At 33.9% G+C, this 17,343-nt stretch overlaps 5 protein-coding genes across 6 annotated transcripts; 3 read left to right on the top strand and 2 right to left on the bottom strand.

Annotated features, from left to right (window-relative positions):
* The first annotated feature begins 392 nt into the window (after positions 1-392).
* On the top strand, positions 393-1,809 carry LOC124910730 (polyadenylate-binding protein-interacting protein 5-like). The gene is made up of 3 exons (XM_047451410.1): positions 393-488; positions 923-1,343; positions 1,419-1,809. The coding sequence occupies exons 2-3, from the start codon at positions 927-929 to the stop codon at positions 1,599-1,601; spliced, it is 600 nt and encodes a 199-aa protein (XP_047307366.1). The 5' UTR covers positions 393-488; positions 923-926; the 3' UTR covers positions 1,602-1,809.
* Positions 1,810-2,558: 749 nt separating this feature from the next.
* LOC124945467 (syntaxin-32-like) lies at positions 2,559-4,243 on the bottom strand. Its single transcript, XM_047485912.1, has 4 exons — positions 3,794-4,243; positions 3,464-3,708; positions 2,973-3,379; positions 2,559-2,872 (listed from the first exon to the last, which is right to left on the bottom strand). The coding sequence occupies exons 1-4, from the start codon at positions 4,029-4,031 to the stop codon at positions 2,713-2,715; spliced, it is 1,050 nt and encodes a 349-aa protein (XP_047341868.1). The 5' UTR covers positions 4,032-4,243; the 3' UTR covers positions 2,559-2,712.
* A 575-nt stretch (positions 4,244-4,818) lies between these two features.
* LOC124945257 (E3 ubiquitin-protein ligase At1g12760) lies at positions 4,819-9,459 on the bottom strand. The gene is made up of 6 exons (XM_047485655.1): positions 9,297-9,459; positions 8,272-8,317; positions 7,580-8,193; positions 5,841-5,966; positions 5,451-5,742; positions 4,819-5,337 (listed from the first exon to the last, which is right to left on the bottom strand). The coding sequence occupies exons 3-6, from the start codon at positions 8,152-8,154 to the stop codon at positions 5,146-5,148; spliced, it is 1,185 nt and encodes a 394-aa protein (XP_047341611.1). The 5' UTR covers positions 8,155-8,193; positions 8,272-8,317; positions 9,297-9,459; the 3' UTR covers positions 4,819-5,145.
* Positions 9,460-10,769: 1,310 nt separating this feature from the next.
* Positions 10,770-12,765, top strand: LOC124910064 (pentatricopeptide repeat-containing protein At5g11310, mitochondrial). The gene is made up of 2 exons (XM_047450688.1): positions 10,770-11,358; positions 11,585-12,765. The coding sequence occupies exons 1-2, from the start codon at positions 10,770-10,772 to the stop codon at positions 12,763-12,765; spliced, it is 1,770 nt and encodes a 589-aa protein (XP_047306644.1).
* LOC124945135 (protein TIFY 8) lies at positions 12,752-17,250 on the top strand. 2 transcript variants are annotated; one of them, XM_047485517.1, is made up of 6 exons: positions 12,752-12,884; positions 15,299-15,545; positions 16,100-16,293; positions 16,362-16,729; positions 16,815-16,905; positions 16,996-17,250. In XM_047485517.1, exons 2-6 carry the CDS (start codon positions 15,326-15,328, stop codon positions 17,122-17,124), a joined length of 1,002 nt encoding a protein of 333 aa, XP_047341473.1. In that variant the 5' UTR covers positions 12,752-12,884; positions 15,299-15,325; the 3' UTR covers positions 17,125-17,250. The 2 variants fall into 2 exon arrangements, with proteins under 2 accessions (XP_047341473.1, XP_047341472.1); XM_047485516.1 differs by lacking the exon at positions 12,752-12,884 and adding an exon at positions 13,086-13,750.
* Positions 17,251-17,343: the final 93 nt, after the last annotated feature.

The raw sequence follows: 17,343 nt of genomic DNA, 5'->3' as shown, positions 1-17,343 counted from the left end.
TAATGTTATAAATATTTTTATTTAAATATATGTCACTTTATTTTCTAACATAATTATTTATTTACACTATTTAAAATTTAAATGGTATATTAGATAATATAAAATATTATAATTTTATTTATATTTTAAATTTATTAATATTTAATATAATTTTTTAAAATAAATGAATTTATTAATTTAATTTATATGAAAATAAATTTTATAATGTAATAAAATAATATATATATATATTTATAAATATAAAATAAAATATTTAAGTAAGGGTAATATGGGTATTTTAATTAATAAAAATGTTGATTTGATAGATGATGGGATTGTTGGGTTTTGGGATAAAACCTGGGTTTTATCCCAAAAACCCAAAGATCAAACGAGGCCTTAGTTGGAGTGTTGATTATCGAAAAACACGAGATTTATTGAGAGAAGAGAAAAGTTGTTGTATCTTCCTCATCATTGAAGGCGATCGCCAAGAATTCCGATCAGTTAATACTGTGAGTTTTGATTTCTGCAATCTTCTCTACAATCTACGTACGTATGAATGTATGTATGTATACACATTCTTTTGTTTATTCCGTCTCCAGTTCGATTCATATTAGACGGAAAACTGTTGTTTTTCTCAATCTGATTGCCTTTCGTACATTTTCATTATATAATTTCATCGGTATGCATGTCATTGTGAGCGAATTCTCTCTCATTTTCCGTCAAATTAACTTGATCTGTTGACATCACTCTGGATCATAATCTGTGAGTAGTTTTTCTTCACGGAATTAGAATAATGTCAGGTCTCTACTGTAGATGATGGAATGTTATAACATTGATCAGCTTTACATACTATTTAATGTTCTTTGATTGTTAAGAGTTAGGGTTAGGGTTAGGGTTGATCTTTTCAAATATAAGCTCTGATTGATTATATGAATTTGAACAGTGCAATGAAGTCTGTAAAATCATCTTCGTTGAATCCATACGCTGCAGCATACATTCCCCTTTCAAGAAGAAATGCAGCATTAGAAGAGATGATTGATTACAATTTGATGGAAAAAGATGATCCTAATAAGTATGTAATAAACATGAACCAAACAACATCATTAGGTTCTTCTTCTGATGATTACAATTTGAAGGGAAAGATTATCCATGGGTCAAATGGTTCAACCTCCCAAAGCTGCAGCACGATAGATGATGATCGATATAACAATGATAAAGAGACAAATATGGTAGAAGAGTTTGATATGGCTTTGACATATCTTCAGATGATATGTCCAGGTATATCAGAAGAATCATTGACAGAAGTCTTTTTGGCTAATAAGGGTGACTTGGAAGCAACTGTAGAAATGTTAAGGCAACTCGAGGTAATATTAAGCTTGATGAACTAGATCGATCTGTATATATATATATGTCTAGATTAATGTGTTATGTGAATACAGATGGACATAGATGATTGCTGTGAACATCTTCCAGACAGCTTGGATATCGGGGATGTGACTGAACCTGGATCTTCTGGTGGGAATGAAACTTCTGTTTCCGAAGATCAAATAGCAGTAGCTTCTTCTTCTTCGTCTTCTTCACTTGGATTGGGCATGGAAGACTCCGAAAGTAAGAAACCATAATCAAAACAAATGGAAATGAATCAAATTTAAATATCATTTTTAGCTTAGTAGGTGTGCCAGTTTGCAGTTGATCTTAAGGATTTGAACTTAGTTTGGAGATATAGGCAGACAGACATACAGACATTATTAAAAGTTTACCTTCTGTTGAATCCAAGGTTGCTTTCTTTTTCTATCATTTTTTCTTACTCGGTTATTCCATATGATTACCTTATCTAGGTTTGTGCTAGTTTTTCTTTTTTGAAATCAGAGTTTGTTTTTCGGAGAATCTAGCATTACCTTCATTTTGTGTCAAACTTCTCATCAAGACATAACATTTGAAAATTTAATTCAGTCAAATATTTCTTTCAAATTTTGATTTAGATACAAAACATAATTCAAATAGACCTGTATTATCAAAAATAGTTAATAGTATTTTCAATTCGAGTTCATAAATGGGACAATTTTATTTTAAAATGAGTTTAAAACCTAATGACAAATCCTACATGCAAACTTCTTGGTTGAATTGCTCACCAAAATTAATCCAAATCTTTTAATCTACTTCTATTTACCGGTCTAAACAAACTCTTAAATACAAACATTACAGGAGAATGACCGACCATTTTAAAACCGCTGCATAATTCAGTTCATGGAGTTCTATCCGAATAACTTAACTACTGAACTACAATAGTTTATGTTATTTAACAAAAAAAAATTGTGCAAATGAAACCGACTCAACAGTTTTGATAGTGTATTTCAGTATATAATCGATCAATAAAAACTGAAAACAAATCTAAAATCGACAACAGTTTTGATTGTGTATTTGGGTATATAAATCAATGTACTGAATTGCTTACAACCTTAACTATTTATAAATATAGAAGATTAACATGTCCTCACTCAACAGCGATTTGGCTCTTGTTTATATAAAATGCCTAGATAGGTTCAAATTGCAAAATAAAAAATGGGCAAATTTGTTCATCAGTCAAAAGTGTACATATCGTATATGAAAGTGCAGCAAATTATGCACACACAAAAAAAGCTATATAGAATTACATGAAATGCGATTAAAGTTGATAGAAAACAACAATATAGCTTTACCCATCAGCAATAGAACATATATTTTCTTTCTTTCCTAGGCGACGAAGAAGAGGAAGATCATGAGAAAGAAAATAAGGACGAAGAAAACTTTGATCATCAACCACCTATTTGATGATATGTTGTTGAGGTATTTTAGTAGAGCCCCTTGTGCCCCCTCCACATTCGCCAATGATTCGTCCATGTTTTCGTCGATCCTGCTCCCATAAATCAATCAATTAATCAATCATCATAACATAATTAAGAGTAGTTTTCTTAAAACTCAACATTTTCACCACTTTTATAAGAGGGTAAAACCTGATTGCAATTTCTCCTTGCTGAGAAACCAGGGTTGCCAACTGGTTGAAGATATTGCCCAGTTCATGAATAGTTGACTCCACGTTTTGGAGAGCTTCAGCTCTACTCTGCATATAACTATCCTGTAACGGAACCATCTGCTGCTGCTGCTGCTGCTGCTGTTGATGTTGCTGCAGCAGCAATGGTTGAGACTCCCCGCCATCAAACTGCTTCCTAGGAAACAACTGTGATGAAGATGACAACGATGATGATCCATTAATAGCCCAGGGTGGAGGAACGGGTGCTGCAACTGAGGAGGAGGTACTAGTTGCCAATGGGCGTTGACGAGCAAAGGGATTTGCAGAATCCTTAGAGGAGGAGGCCGAGGAAGAAAACAATTGTCTTCTGTTATCATGAACCTTCAAATTCTGCGTAAATTTGAATTGAAACACAACCAACCATCAAATAATATCTTGAGGACACATTAAAATTAAAATTGAAACACAACCCACCTCTGTTCTCATGGTAAGAACTTCTTTGAACTCCTTTGTGGTGGTCATCAAGCGATTCTTCAGATCATCGACTACTGTAGTTGAATGACTGCTTGTATCGCTAGAGACATTCTCGTTGCGAGAATTGGAGTAAAGTTGAAGATCAACAACAGCTGAGTTTAATGCAGTAATGTCCTGCTTGATAACAGCAGTTAGTTCTTGAATCTCCTTTGTTGGATCATCAAATACAGATGTCCTCTTTGCTACTGAAATAAGGAAATCAAGCAAAATATGAGTTAATTAACTGAAAGCAAAAAATCAATTTGAATGAAAACAGATAATTTGATTTACATTTGGCTAATTTGGAAAGCTTCTGAGATGATTGATGTATGCCAAACCCAATTTTGGATGCTTTCTTGTTGAAATCAGATTGCATTGTGAGTGCAGCTCGTTGATCCACTGATATAGCATTACTAATGCTTGGGCCATTCTGATGAGATGAGGAAAACGATTTCTTCAATCGCTCCGTTATGCTCTGAAACTCATGCGTACGATCACGGAATGAAGAAATTGAACCTTTCACAGGCATTTTGTAAGATCTAGACACAGATCGGAGAAGGGTTTCTCAGATGATCTGCAAAATGGGGTTTTGATAAACAAAAATTGACCACCGACAGATTCAGCTCAAATGCAACGAGAATGAAACCCTAGATCAGGTTGGCAAAACATGGCGATTCAGCCCTTGACGTAGAGTGAAGAAGACGAAGATTATGATGCATAACTTTGAATCTGGAATGGAGAAATCTTTCTCGCGATGCAGACAACTGGAACTGGAGATATATAGATTCTCAAGAAAATCAAAATGCACATTTTTTACAAAGTAACATATCAAACTTTTTTTTTATATTTTTTTTAATTAAATTAGTGACATAATTTTTTTATTTATTTTTATTTAGTAAATAACAAATTAAATAAGTTAAGAAATAAACATTTATAAAAGATAAGGCCAATTAAATCATAATAAACACATGTAGTTTATGCAAATATATAAGATTATAAACATTATTCATCCCAAATATAATTAGTACTCTATTATGTACATTGTAAAAATTAAAATGATATTCTTACTCATGAACAATGTTTTTAGTTTTTACCAAACATTATTAAAATAAATTCAAAAAATATGTTTAGATTTCTCATTCAAATTTCATATTCAAACCCTTGTGTTTTCAAATATGCAATATTTCAATAAAGTTACTTAAAAATAATTTCTTCTAACTAAAATATAATTTGAATAAACATTTAGTTATAACCTAAAAATCCTGAAAGTTTATATTATATTATACCAAATAACATAGAATAAAAAATAAAAAAACAACAACAGATAAACAGGGAGAAATGATGTGTGATTTACTCCAAATCAATATTAGATTCCTTTTATATTCTTCCTTTCTTTAATCATTCTTAACCTGTTCTACTGACAAACAGACATACAGACAAACAAACATACATCTTCACTACAACAAGACTGATTAATCTACTACTCTCACAGCAGACAAATAAGCAAGCAAGCAATATCATATACAAATTATGTTTTTTTTTTTAATATCTCCCTATGATATTTCTTCGAGACCAGAAAAAGGCGGATGGATGACGTGTCAGCTCACGTGGGTCACAAGTTGATATGAGTTTTCCAACATCGATCAGTTTCTGAGGCTAGCGGTTACAGCCACAACAGCATCCAAAACGGTTTCACCAACCTCGGCTTTACATAACGGGCAAAGTGCATTCATCTTTAACCACTTGTCTACACATTCTTTATGAAATAAATGATTGCATCCTAGCTCCCTCAATTCATCATTATGACCATACTTTGCCAAGCAAATGCAGCAAACCTGACCGACAACAATCAACACAAAAAACTCTCATTTTTCATTCCATTTCAACTCATTAACGCTATTTCGGTTCAAATTATTGGGCTATTATAAGAATAAAGTTACGAGCTTACAGCATCTTCCCCTGTTATGGCACGTTCCTTGTCAGTTCCAGCAGCAATAACTCCACCTTCAGCCACACTTAAGTTTATTTCTCTGCCACTACTGTTTTTCCCTTTCTTTACCTTGAACTTATATGTTGGCAGAGAATTTATAGATTCCGACGTGGCCCCTCTATTTTGAGTTGAATCCTCTCTAAATCCCAGAATCGAAATTGCACAAGGAAGACAGCAGCAGATTGTGACACAGATAATAAAAGGCATTGCATAGCCTATACAGCTAAAAGCCAGAAAAACTAGACATAGCCTGCAATATTTAAGGCATACATGTATGCATGACTTAGAGTTAGACAAGGCCCCCAAGAATGAGGAAAATATTATAGATGGTGGAAAACAAAGTGTGACCTGTACATATTAGGAGCTTCCGATGGAGAAGAGTGACCACCAAAGATCCAAACATTGCCAACAACAAACCACACAGCAAAGAAGCAATCTACAGCCGTCTTGTAGTATTCCATAAATGCTTTCAGTCTGCAAGTCAAATATGTCCTTATAATAAGTCTATTTGGAAACTAGTCTTTTGTCACAATCACGATCTCGATGAAAAAACATCCCAAGTTCAAATTGACAGTGATTTTCTGAAATTTTTTTAGATCATGATGATCAAACTATGTTTTGGGTCGTGACTCAAACTATAGTATGATTTTTTTCTCAATGATCATTATCCAAAAATAATTTTTTAGATCAATGTGATTTTTTTTTGCAATCATATAGACATTTTAGATCTGAAAAAAAAAGTTGGCACAAAAATGTGTTCCATAAAAGCTTTGACCAAAGTGACACATCAGAGCAACCAAGTCCAGTTTGCCTTATGAAGTTAGTTTAATACATGTGGAAAACAAATATGAGAGACTTCATGTAGCATATTAATTGCAGAAAGGAGGTTCTTTATGTTCATATACTTTTCCAAGAGTAGCCCTGATATTAATATGCAGAAAAGTTGAAACATTTCAAGCCTACTAAACCATATCCTTTTACAACAAAAAGCAATAATTACAAGAAAACAAAGAACACAATAGAAAGCTTTCAAAAGACTGAAATTCTTTAATCAATCAGATCACCCTCTCAGTTCTCTGAAGTACTGTAACAATTCTTTAAGTTCACAAAGAAATTTAGAAGTCGCTCGCAAAGAAATTAAGACTCCATATATATAAAAAGCTACCGTGATTAATCAACTAGCACTCCAAGATAATTTGCAGAAACATAGAGACAGATCACAATTCACGACAACTTTATTAATAAAAACTTTAACATTGAGAGGATCAAGGGTTTCTTTCTCCACACATTTGCCTCAATCAAAAAAAGGAGTTTGCACAGGATGAGACTACTCTGTTTTGATAGAATCTAACACATTTATCTTTGTTATTGTCTTCCATTTATTTTCATTTCTGTAATCACACCTCGCGTTCATAACTCCTTTTAAATCCTTTTAATACAAGATGACCTTTTCAAATGATAAAAACTTTCCCAAGGACTAACCAATCTCCTGAACAAGGTTTAGAATACTTTCCCAATTATGGTTTTAATAGATACCATTGCCTCATAACCATGGAAGAGATTAATTCTTTATCCACAAACAGATATTCAATTACTAAGATCAAGCCAGTGGACACATACAGTTCAATTAATTGATTGAACATAAATACATATACGTGTTGGTTACTAAGGAGATGGTCAATAAACATGGAGAAGTAGCTTGCATGCTTCAATAGATTATCCCATTGTAGGCATTTGGTTATGCAACCCCCATTAAGCATATATTCATATATGGCAAGTCGTATCAGGGGGAAGCTGCAATAAAAATGACAAATTTTAAATAACTAGATGGACTGAAAGGAATGTGCTAGGTTTAGAGTGCTATAGCCAATTCTGTAGGTATATTTTCAGCTTTCCAATTTGAGGAGTCAATTCTATCATGATACCCTAGCCAATATGCTCCTTGAGATAATCACAATGACAATCGACTAAGCCAGTTGCCATCTAGATAAGTACGCGCTGATAATCAAAAGTTGCTATATATAGAAATAATCATGGAATGTGTATACAGGAGAAACACAATCCATTTTGCAGCACACAATTCATACCTAGAAGTTCCCCGGTTGGTTGTAATAGTAGATGAGCGATCTTCTAGCTCCGAAATCCTTGTAGTTGAAATAGATGAAAAAGTAGTGACAATAGGAGGATTATTCGTTGGAGAATTTTGCCGAGCCTGGGATGAATCTTGGTCTGTTGCTGGGTTCCGGTGCCTGTATCGTCGATAAAGAAGGGGAAGCGTTGCCATGCATCCAAATGCATAACCAACAATCCATGAAAACAAAGGAGCACGAGAATGTTCATGTCTGGACAAAGATAAAACAACAATAGCTGCAGTTATCTGGCCAATAGTTAACACTAATTCAACTGATATCCATAATGTAGAGTTTAGTGGTCTTCTTCGTCGACGGTTATGTGCATTTCCCCTCCTAGCGGATGATGAAATCCTGGAGTTTGATTCATTGGAAGATGAACCCGCAGGTTGAGATGCAGCCGAAGTGACAATAGTAGAAGGCCGATCTGCCTGCAGTTGTCTGTCTAGCACATTAGAATCATTCAATGAACCAGATGAAGATGCATCAGCACCACTCCTTATGTCAATCACATGGCTTCCAACCCGCTCCATTACGAATGAGAATCCTCAATATGATTCTCACATGGCAACCTAGGGACAAGAATACTTCATCAAGACCATGAATGCGAGCAATATCATTGCCTACTTGAACTACAGTACCAGTATTACCTAGGTTCTCTAAAAGTAGAGGATGTACTAGCATACGGCTTCGTACCTGTGAAAATGAGCTTCATTATTTCATTTTTTCCTCGAGTTAGAAGGGATTATGCACAAACAAAAAATAATACAGTTCCTACAGCGAAGCTCCCAATCATATATCAAGGTATAGAGTAGTGGCCTATTGCCATTCTAGAGAATAAACATAAGCAATATCACTCAATCATAAGTGTATTCTCTTTACTGTTTCGAACTAAATCCATCAGTCTGTCATTTTCCCAGGATAGAAGAATTAACTTGCCTCTATTGTTGTAAACATCACTTAACAGATTGAACTCCATGTTCCATGAAGTTTAACTTTGAATACAAGAGATACAAAGGTACTCAAAATTAGCTATATACACATTTAAAGCTTAAAAAAATGCTTCCAAATAGTCTCCCTGGCGTTTATTTGATGAGGTACAAATGAGGGTCACAAAGAGGGAATATTGATGGCTTAACAATACTGTTACCCATGATGGTAACTCAACAAGAATATCTATACAAGGATACAAACTGAAATATGCATGTATACCCATTAATGGAACAAAAATTCATTGAACAGTACCCATGAACTAGAATCATCAAACCTAGCTTAAGTACATATAGGTGTATGTTTAAATGTACTTGGGGAGTTGGGTCAACCTCTATAGCTAAAAAAAACTGTACAAAAAATGATAAAAATCCGAATTGAAGAGATAATTAAACTTAAAAGGGGAGAAAATCAGAAGATTCCAGTATCCAATCAAGTCAATTTTAACCCAGATTGAAAAAAGATTAAGCAAAATTTCAATCGAACAAGAAAAAGAGCCCTAGAATTGACGTTGACTATCTCCATGAGCTACAGAACTTCAAAATGAGTTGCAATTAGAGTGAAGAAGCAGTCAGATAACAAAATCAACATAAGGATTGGATAATTTGAAGAAATAAACATCCAGAATTACAGCATCGGTGTCCTGAACAACTAATGATAGGAATTGGTTGTAGAAATTACTGACCGGTGCTGATTACAGCATTAGAGGTGATGGAGATAGTAACTAAACCACAATCAAGATGAAGTTTCCGTCAATTTCAGCAGCTTTCTTAGACAGAAAGAGAGAGACCGCGTGTTTGGGTGTGTGATTAGCAAGCTGGTTGTTCTTCCCACTATTGCTTCTTGGCGTCAAATAAGAATATGCTTTATTGTATATGTTACTACTTTAATCATCATTATCAATCTTAACGGAGGAGAGATTCATTATTTTATTTTTTATTCTCTTTGATAATATCTGTCATACTAAAATATATTGATAATTATGAAGTCTTGTTAGTAAGTAATACACTAACAAATCCATGTAAACAAAATGAAAGTAAAATTTACTGTAAAAGTTTTCTTATAAACTAACATTTTAAAAAATATTAATAATAAACAATTGAAATAAAACATTTTAACTATTGAAGGTAATTGTAAAAAATAATATATAATATTATTCTAAACATCATTCATGATATGGAATTAATATTTTTTATTTTTACTATTTATTTTATATATTGGTAATGTTTGAAAATAAATGAAATTGAATTTTATCGAACAAATATTATTAAATTTATTAATATATATTATTAAAAAAATTAAAATATAAATTTTCAAATATGATTAAACTTTCCTCTTAAATTTTTTTTTATTTATTTTTTATTTTTTTTAAGAAGTTGTAGAGTAATTTCTTGTTAGCCTCTTTAATAAGTATTCGAGAGTTGGTGTTGTGTTTGGTTGGACATATAGTTTAGTTGGATCAGATTTTTCATTTTGAATTTTTATAATCCGAATAATACTTTTAATCATTGATGAATTGTAATTGTATTGATGACATTTCTCACGTCACCAAATTAAACAAAATAATCGAATTTAGAGTTATTTTTCTTTTTCTTTTTCAATAAAGACACGATAAAACTGATATATATGCGAAGGTTTCTTAGATGTGCACACCTATAATAATTTGAGTTTTTTAATATTTTAGTTATATACGTTAATGATCCATTATCATTTGACATGATTTTTCTAACGATATTTACCAACGTTCGACCAAGATAATTTTAACTATCGCTCAGAATATTTGATAAAAATTATTCAAACATTATTTCATTGCTTCGTTCAACTTGTTCAACCTCAACTTGTTAAGTTCATTTTTCTGAATGACCCTCGATAAACTGTATTATTATTGAATATTTTTCATTAAATTTTTTATTTACCAGGATGTGATAAATAATCAATTACTTATTTTTAATTTTTTAAATGTTATTTTTATATTATTTATTAATTAATTAATTTAAATATATAACCCTTAACTTAATTTAATAAAAAAATCCATTCGTTATTTATAAATAAAGTTCAAAATTCAATTAAGAAAACATTTACTAATTTGATCCCTCCATATAAAAGTCCTAAAGTAAAGCAACTCTTCTTCCCTCCTTCTTCTTCTCTATTGGCGGAAATGGCAGAACTGATGAACTCTCTTCTCAAACGTTATTGTGGCGGCATCAGCTCTTTATCCGTTCCCACTGTATGGACGAATGATAAGTTGTTCTCAAATTGCCGATCATTTTATCACATAACTAGACTTTTCTTTCACACTTCGCCGGTTTCCTCGTTGCCACCGCCGCCAGATTCCAATGCGGAAACTTCCCTAATTCCGCTTAAACTTAACCCTAACTCTAATTTCATCCACAACGATTTCACCGCCATTTCTGACCTTGTTTCAAACTCTCTCGTTACGTCCGGCCGAGCTCTTGAACTGGCTTTGGATGGAACCGGAATAGGACCAACTCCATCTTTATTACAACAAGCTTTCGATAATTTCGGGACCAAGTATTGCGATCGGCTGCTGAATCTCTTTCTGTGGGCAGAGAGAAAACCTGGATATTGCGACTCGGTCAGTGTCTTCAATTCGATGGTCAATGTTCTCGTTAATTCAAGACAGTTTGAGATGGCTTGGTGTCTTATATTCTCTAGACTCAAAAGGAAGATTGAAGGGCCATATATGGATGTTTATGTCATTCTTATAAGACAGTATGCTAGGACAGGTATTCTATGTTGCCAATTTTGTTGAATAATTTCCTGTATGATGATAATGTCCTTTACTTTGATACATATTTCAAGATACGAATTCATAACCGGTCAATGTTTTTTTGTTACAATTTTGATGAAATTTAAGGAGGAAATATAATTGAAGCTAGATTATAAATTACTTGTGTGAAATTTTGATTATTTTTCTCATTTAAATGCATTACTTTGGCAAACTGTTTGCAGGTAGTCCATTCTTTGCAATTCGAACGTTTGAATTTGCATGTACCTCCATGCTAACTCATGATGCAGTTTTGGAAGATGATTTATTTGTGACACTTGTGGAGTCATTGTGTAAGAAAGGATATGTTCATGTTGCATCACAGTATTTTGAGCAAAGAAGAGAACTTGGTCTTAATTGTGGTTTACCTGTTCGAATTTATAGTATACTTTTGCATGGATGGTTCCTATTAAAAGATATTGAATGTGTTGAAAAACTATGGGAGAAGATGAAAAAGGAAAACCTGAAGCATAGTGTGTTAGCCTATGGTACCCTTGTAAATGGATATTGCCACGTGGATCAAGTTAACGTAGCACTGAATTTTCTGGGTGAGATGCAAAGGGAGGGACTAAAACCAAATGCAATTGCATATAATGCAGTTATCAATGGATTAGCAAAAGAAGGAAGACTTAAGGAGGCATTAGGAATGCTTGATCGACTTTTGGTTTCTGATTCAGGTCCCTCTAACTCCACTTATGATTCTCTAGTGAAGGGCTTTTGCAAGGTTGGGGATGTTCCTGGGGCTAATAAGATAGTTAAGATGATGATCAATAGGGGTTTTGTGCCAACTATTATGACGTATAACTACTTCTTTAGACACTTCTCAAGGTTAGGGAAAACTGAGGAGGCAATGAGCTTGTATATCAAGCTGATTGAGTTGGGATATATTCCAGATTCTGTCACTTGTGATCTGCTGATAAGGTTATTATGCGAACAAGAGAGACTTGACCTCGTTATACAAGTTAGGAAAGAAATGAGAGCTAGAGAATGTGAGTTGGGGTTGTCTTCTTGGACCGCGTTGATTCATTTCCTATGCAAAATGCATAGGTTTGAAGATGCAATACAGGAGTTTAAAGAGATCAGAGAAAAAGGAATCATCCCTCTATACCCTATGTTTACAGAAATGATTGATGAACTAAAAGCTGAAGGAATGAATAAAATAGCAGAGAAACTATGTGATATGATGGATTCAGTTCCTTATTCCATGATGTCAGCAAGAATGTATGGCAGGTGCGGAAGTGAAGCAGCTAAGAGGAAAACAAGTATACTGCAAAAGGCTAAACATATGTCTGATATTCTAAAATCACACAAAGAAAGAGAATTTGTTACCCGAGGAAGTCGGCAGAGGATATCAAAAGCTGGTTAACTTTTTTGAATTTCAATAAGCATGTTATCAGTTCCTTGTCCTGGCTCTTCCATACATATGATGAGTACGGAAAGAATCGCTTTTGTAAACACCCTAGCAATCTCAACTTGTTTTGGGAGGTAAGCTCAAGCTCATATATATTGCTCATGATGGGATTGTTTGTTTATAAATGATTAAAGATTTAAGCAGCCTATTTGAAATTTTGCATAAATGTCATTTAGCTTTTGATTCATTGTGAGGTTGACAATTCCAAAGAGGAGTATTGTGCAAAATGTGTTATAATAGTGAGGGTGAAGTATTAGTTAGGTTATAAATAAAGTACACAAGTTAGTTTGGGATACAATTAGTTTTTTTTATTAATGAAATTTGTAAAGAGATGATTGTAGGATCCTGAATATATATATGAATTGAATCAGAATCTTCTTGGCTATGGAACTTCTCAATGGTTTTCTCATTAAAGGGCTAGGTTGTTACGTTCTCATCTCTTTCTTTGAATATATCCGATTTCTTTTACAAAACCCTGCTTAAATCATTTAAAAACTTACCAAGTGGTATGAGAGCCAACATCCCTCGCCTGTGAAAAAATTCTCTATCATCTTCCCATCTTAGAAGAACAGCAAGATGATTCATTTTACACAAATATTTTTTCATCATAAAAGAAGCTCACAAATCTAAGCACCTGAAAACAAACAAACTTGATGTAGCCTGTTTGTTTATATGCACCTTTCTTGTCCGCCTGATATGAAAAAAAGGGGGAAAATGAGGAGGCATCAATTCTTCTGTCATGTATGTTTAATTCAAATATGACAGATGGTATTTTGGTATGAAAGCAGGAAGGACAACAAGAACCTTGGAGTCTAAAATAAGTTTTTTTGAAGCAGACACTTATGGGGTTAGGGAATTGAAATTGTTTTTCCAAGTCTTGATCAAGGTCCCCTACTCGACATGGTTTCACAAAAAGAGAAAGATAACAGGTCAAACACAGGTACAAAAGGGAAGTTCCAACTTGTTTAACTTATATTTGTTTGCAAATTAATGAACTGTTCAAGTATACTTGCTTGTATAAGCTTCTTGATGGGCTAACAATTATAATTACCAATTACCCTTGTATTCTTGATGGATACAAATCAATATATAGTCATTCCATACTTTCTTATAAACCATATATTTCCAAACAGACTAATTGGAATACTATTTATATAATTAGCTTGTTTAGAGGCGAGCTAGCTGATGTCGCTTCTGCTTTTACTCACAATATAGTTTAAGAAACAAGTTAAATGTATTATTCCAATTGTGTTATAGGCTCAACCAAACCTAAGTTCCTTTTTTGTCAATTCTTTGGATTTTATTTTGATGCTATGGGCCCCATTGTAAAGCTTGACAAATGATTAGGTTGATGATTTGAGAAATTGTGATGAAAGACTATTATTGGTGCAATATAAAATAATGTAAACAATGGAATGATTATGAGAGGGACTTTATTGCCTTTGCTTAAATACATCTTTCAATGTTTTTTTTCTTTCCATTTACATAGTTCCACAGCTATCGAATATCATTGTTACTCAAAGTTAAATGACTTGCATACAATAACATGTGAAAATTTTTGTACCTGGATTTTAGTCTGGCATAGAAATCACGCATGAATTTATGTATACAGTAGAAATACGTGTCTCGTTCTGTCTAGTGCATCATCTTGTCAAGCTTTAGATTATCGTGAAATCTGTATAGTTTGTAGAACACTCCAATACAATGCTTTTGGGCCCTCACAAAGCTCAATCATACATAGTTTCCTGCTGAAAAATAGCAACTCTATCACCGATGTATTCTTCTAGGCTTATTTGGATCCAAATATGGATGGACTAAATTAACATCATAATGTCATCTGAAAGCTGAATTCACACCCTGATGAGAAAATGATGTTTCCAATGTGTAATTATATCACATTTTTTTATATACAATTGTTAATATAGAAGTTACTTTGATGTGAAATAAGAGACTAAAAATAACTCCAATGACACTCTAATAGTCTGTAACCATAAGATATGAATGCCTAAGTCACATGTGAGTACATTGTAGACGATGTAGAGTGTAGACCCACATGTTTTTTTATGCTTTTTGGTTTATGACATTGTTAAAGAATTAAATACGATTCCCATTTCCTTAAACTATGGAAATAAATCCTTCGTCCTCAGTCCTTCCCGTCTTCTCCATTTGATGGGTAGCAATTTCCGTTGTTGGGTGAAGCAAATTAGAACAGAAATTGGCAGGAGAAACGAACACCCAGAATTACACACATACTGTAATTAGTAAACAGTATAGCAGCAGAGTACACTGTGTGAGTGAGAGAGAAAGAAAGAAAGAGAGTGAAAGTGAGAAGCTTTTGCTTTTTAATGCTCTCCTCTTCCAACGCAATTCTCACCCTCTGTGTCTCTCGCACGAGAAAGTTTTGTTCTTTTTATCTTTTCTGAAAATCGTGTACCCTTTTTCGTACTTCTTTTTCCTCTCTCTAAACTCTCTTGCATCCTCTCCCTAGAAAAACTATGGCATTTTTCTGTTGGTGATGGCTCAGAGCAAGGACAATGCCAAAAACGCTAAACAAGCAGTGAACCCGGCCATCTTTCATGACTTTCTGGGGAGAAAATGTGCCTCCGATGCCTCACCTTCTCCGGCAAAAGCGGCGGTAGTTGTAGTTTCCACTGGCGGTGACGGGAGGTTTACCGATGCATCTCCCTCAGCTTCTCTCTCCGCTGGTGGCCGTGGTCTTGTCTCTGTTACCTCCGGTAAGTGTTTATTTCACTGCTTTTTTCAGTTATTAATTGATTTTGTACATTTTTAGTATGTTTGTCATTGGGTTGTGTTAGTTGCTTCTATAATGGAGTACTTTAACTGAGATAATCAATGGAGTAGTTCTCTTTCTCTCTCTCTCTCCCTCTCTCCATATATTTATGTCGGAATGCCGGCTCTGCAATCATTTGGACATTCTTGGAATATCTTAGGCCTTGTTTGATCTAGGGTTATTTGAATAGCCAAGTGGTTATTGCCAAATAACATTATTTGATTAGGTTATTGAAAATCTTGCTAAATGGGTAGGTTATAAATTAATTTTTTTTAAATATAGAGGGTATTTTGGTTGAATAGAGTATTGATTGGATAATGGGTTATTTAAAATTAATCTCAAATAACCGACATCAAACAAGGCCTTAATTAGATCTATAGTCCGTCTAAGGTAGATTTTACTCTGTTTTATCTGATGATGGGAAATGGATAATTGGTTGTTTAGATGTTTGTGATTATTAGAGAAGTAAAGTTTGAATTATGTTTGTTGTATGAATAGAAGGACAAGTCTCAAATCATTTTGAAGGAGTCCCATTCTACGGTTTGAGGAGTGATCCTTTGGGGCATGATATTAGCAAGCGGTTTGTGAGAAATAAGCGAAGTAATTCAGACTCGGGTTTTATCACCTCTTCTGGAGACGGATTTCAGCAAAGAGGAGGACTAGACTCCGTTGATAGTTCTCATTTGATCAAGGTGGATAATTTATTTATTTGAAATTTTGTTTTTTCACTGATTTTACTAGAGTATTGTTCAAAATTCAGATGCTAAGACGAACAGGAGGAGGAGGTGAGTGGCCTAGACAGACACTTGACGAGCCATTCTTCTCGGGTATGCATCATCATCATCATCCATGGAGGTCTGCTGGGCCATCGGTTGTTTTACAGGCACCACCACTGGCTGGCAATCGAAGCTTGAATATCGGCCATCATCCTCATGTGATGGGCCAAATTACATCTCTTGGATGTCAACCTTCAGTTATCAGTACTACTCCTGATGAAGGATCAAGGACTGGGATTAAAGGGTCTCAGTTTCTTCTGATGGGGGTGGGGGCGAGTAAGCAGCTGCAGCACAAGTCTAACACTTCTGAACCGGAAGCAGCCAATTCCTCTGTTCCTACTACCAGCACTAGGTGAATATTATTATTATTCTAATATATTTCCCGTCAAATTTTCTTTTATATAAATGTATTTTTCGTGCATGCATCGGGTTGTCAGTCAACAACAACATCAACATCCAGTTAGTGGGCAGATGACTATCTTTTATGGCGGTGAAGCCCATGTTTTTGACGATGTTCACCCACATAAGGTTCTTCGGTTCTTTCTACTGAAGACACTAGTTTTAATTTGTTTTATTTTGTTTGATCACATGATATATATATGTGTTTTCACTTTTCAGGCTGATATAATAATGGCATTAGCCGGGTCGAATGGGGGATCTTGGTCAACAACAACTTATAACGCATCATCATCATCAAAGAAGGCAATACTTACTCCGGCAGCAGAATCAGGGAATGAAATGAAATGAAATGGCTAGTAGTGTAGTAGTAGTAGTTATAAGTTGTTATTGCTCTCTATATTTTTGCACAAGCTCAATGACCTATTTTGTACCTTTATAATGTTATTAGGGGATGTGAGTGAGAATCTTTTTCTTCTATTACTAAAATTAAATCATTTGAGTAAATTTATTTTAAAAATATATATATTGAATATAATTATAAAATGAAATTTGAGCCTCTCACATTTT

Source organism: Impatiens glandulifera, chromosome 7, assembly GCF_907164915.1.
Source record: "Impatiens glandulifera chromosome 7, dImpGla2.1, whole genome shotgun sequence".
NCBI lineage: Eukaryota > Viridiplantae > Streptophyta > Magnoliopsida > Ericales > Balsaminaceae > Impatiens > Impatiens glandulifera.
Note: the sequence above shows the minus strand (reverse complement) of the source record. Positions and strands in the feature narration are given on the sequence as shown.

Coding starts and splice junctions, on each gene's coding strand:
- LOC124910064 (XM_047450688.1), top strand. CDS start 10,770: ATGGCAGAACTGATGAACTCTCTTCTCAAACGTTATTGTGGCGGCATC. Junction 11,359..11,584: donor AAGACAGTATGCTAGGACAG/GTATTCTATGTT, acceptor AACTGTTTGCAG/GTAGTCCATTCTTTGCAATT.
- LOC124910730 (XM_047451410.1), top strand. CDS start 927: ATGAAGTCTGTAAAATCATCTTCGTTGAATCCATACGCTGCAGCATAC. Junction 1,344..1,418: donor AAATGTTAAGGCAACTCGAG/GTAATATTAAGC, acceptor ATGTGAATACAG/ATGGACATAGATGATTGCTG.
- LOC124945135 (XM_047485516.1), top strand. CDS start 13,589: ATGAAAGCAGGAAGGACAACAAGAACCTTGGAGTCTAAAATAAGTTTT. Junction 15,546..16,099: donor TCTTGTCTCTGTTACCTCCG/GTAAGTGTTTAT, acceptor TTGTATGAATAG/AAGGACAAGTCTCAAATCAT. Junction 16,906..16,995: donor ACGATGTTCACCCACATAAG/GTTCTTCGGTTC, acceptor TTCACTTTTCAG/GCTGATATAATAATGGCATT.
- LOC124945467 (XM_047485912.1), bottom strand. CDS start 4,031: ATGCCTGTGAAAGGTTCAATTTCTTCATTCCGTGATCGTACGCATGAG. Junction 3,380..3,463: donor TTCTTACCATGAGAACAGAG/GTGGGTTGTGTT, acceptor AAATTTACGCAG/AATTTGAAGGTTCATGATAA. Junction 2,873..2,972: donor CAAGGAGAAATTGCAATCAG/GTTTTACCCTCT, acceptor TTATGGGAGCAG/GATCGACGAAAACATGGACG.
- LOC124945257 (XM_047485655.1), bottom strand. CDS start 8,154: ATGGAGCGGGTTGGAAGCCATGTGATTGACATAAGGAGTGGTGCTGAT. Junction 5,743..5,840: donor GAAGCTCCTAATATGTACAG/GTCACACTTTGT, acceptor TAAATATTGCAG/GCTATGTCTAGTTTTTCTGG. Junction 5,338..5,450: donor CCATAACAGGGGAAGATGCT/GTAAGCTCGTAA, acceptor GTTGTCGGTCAG/GTTTGCTGCATTTGCTTGGC.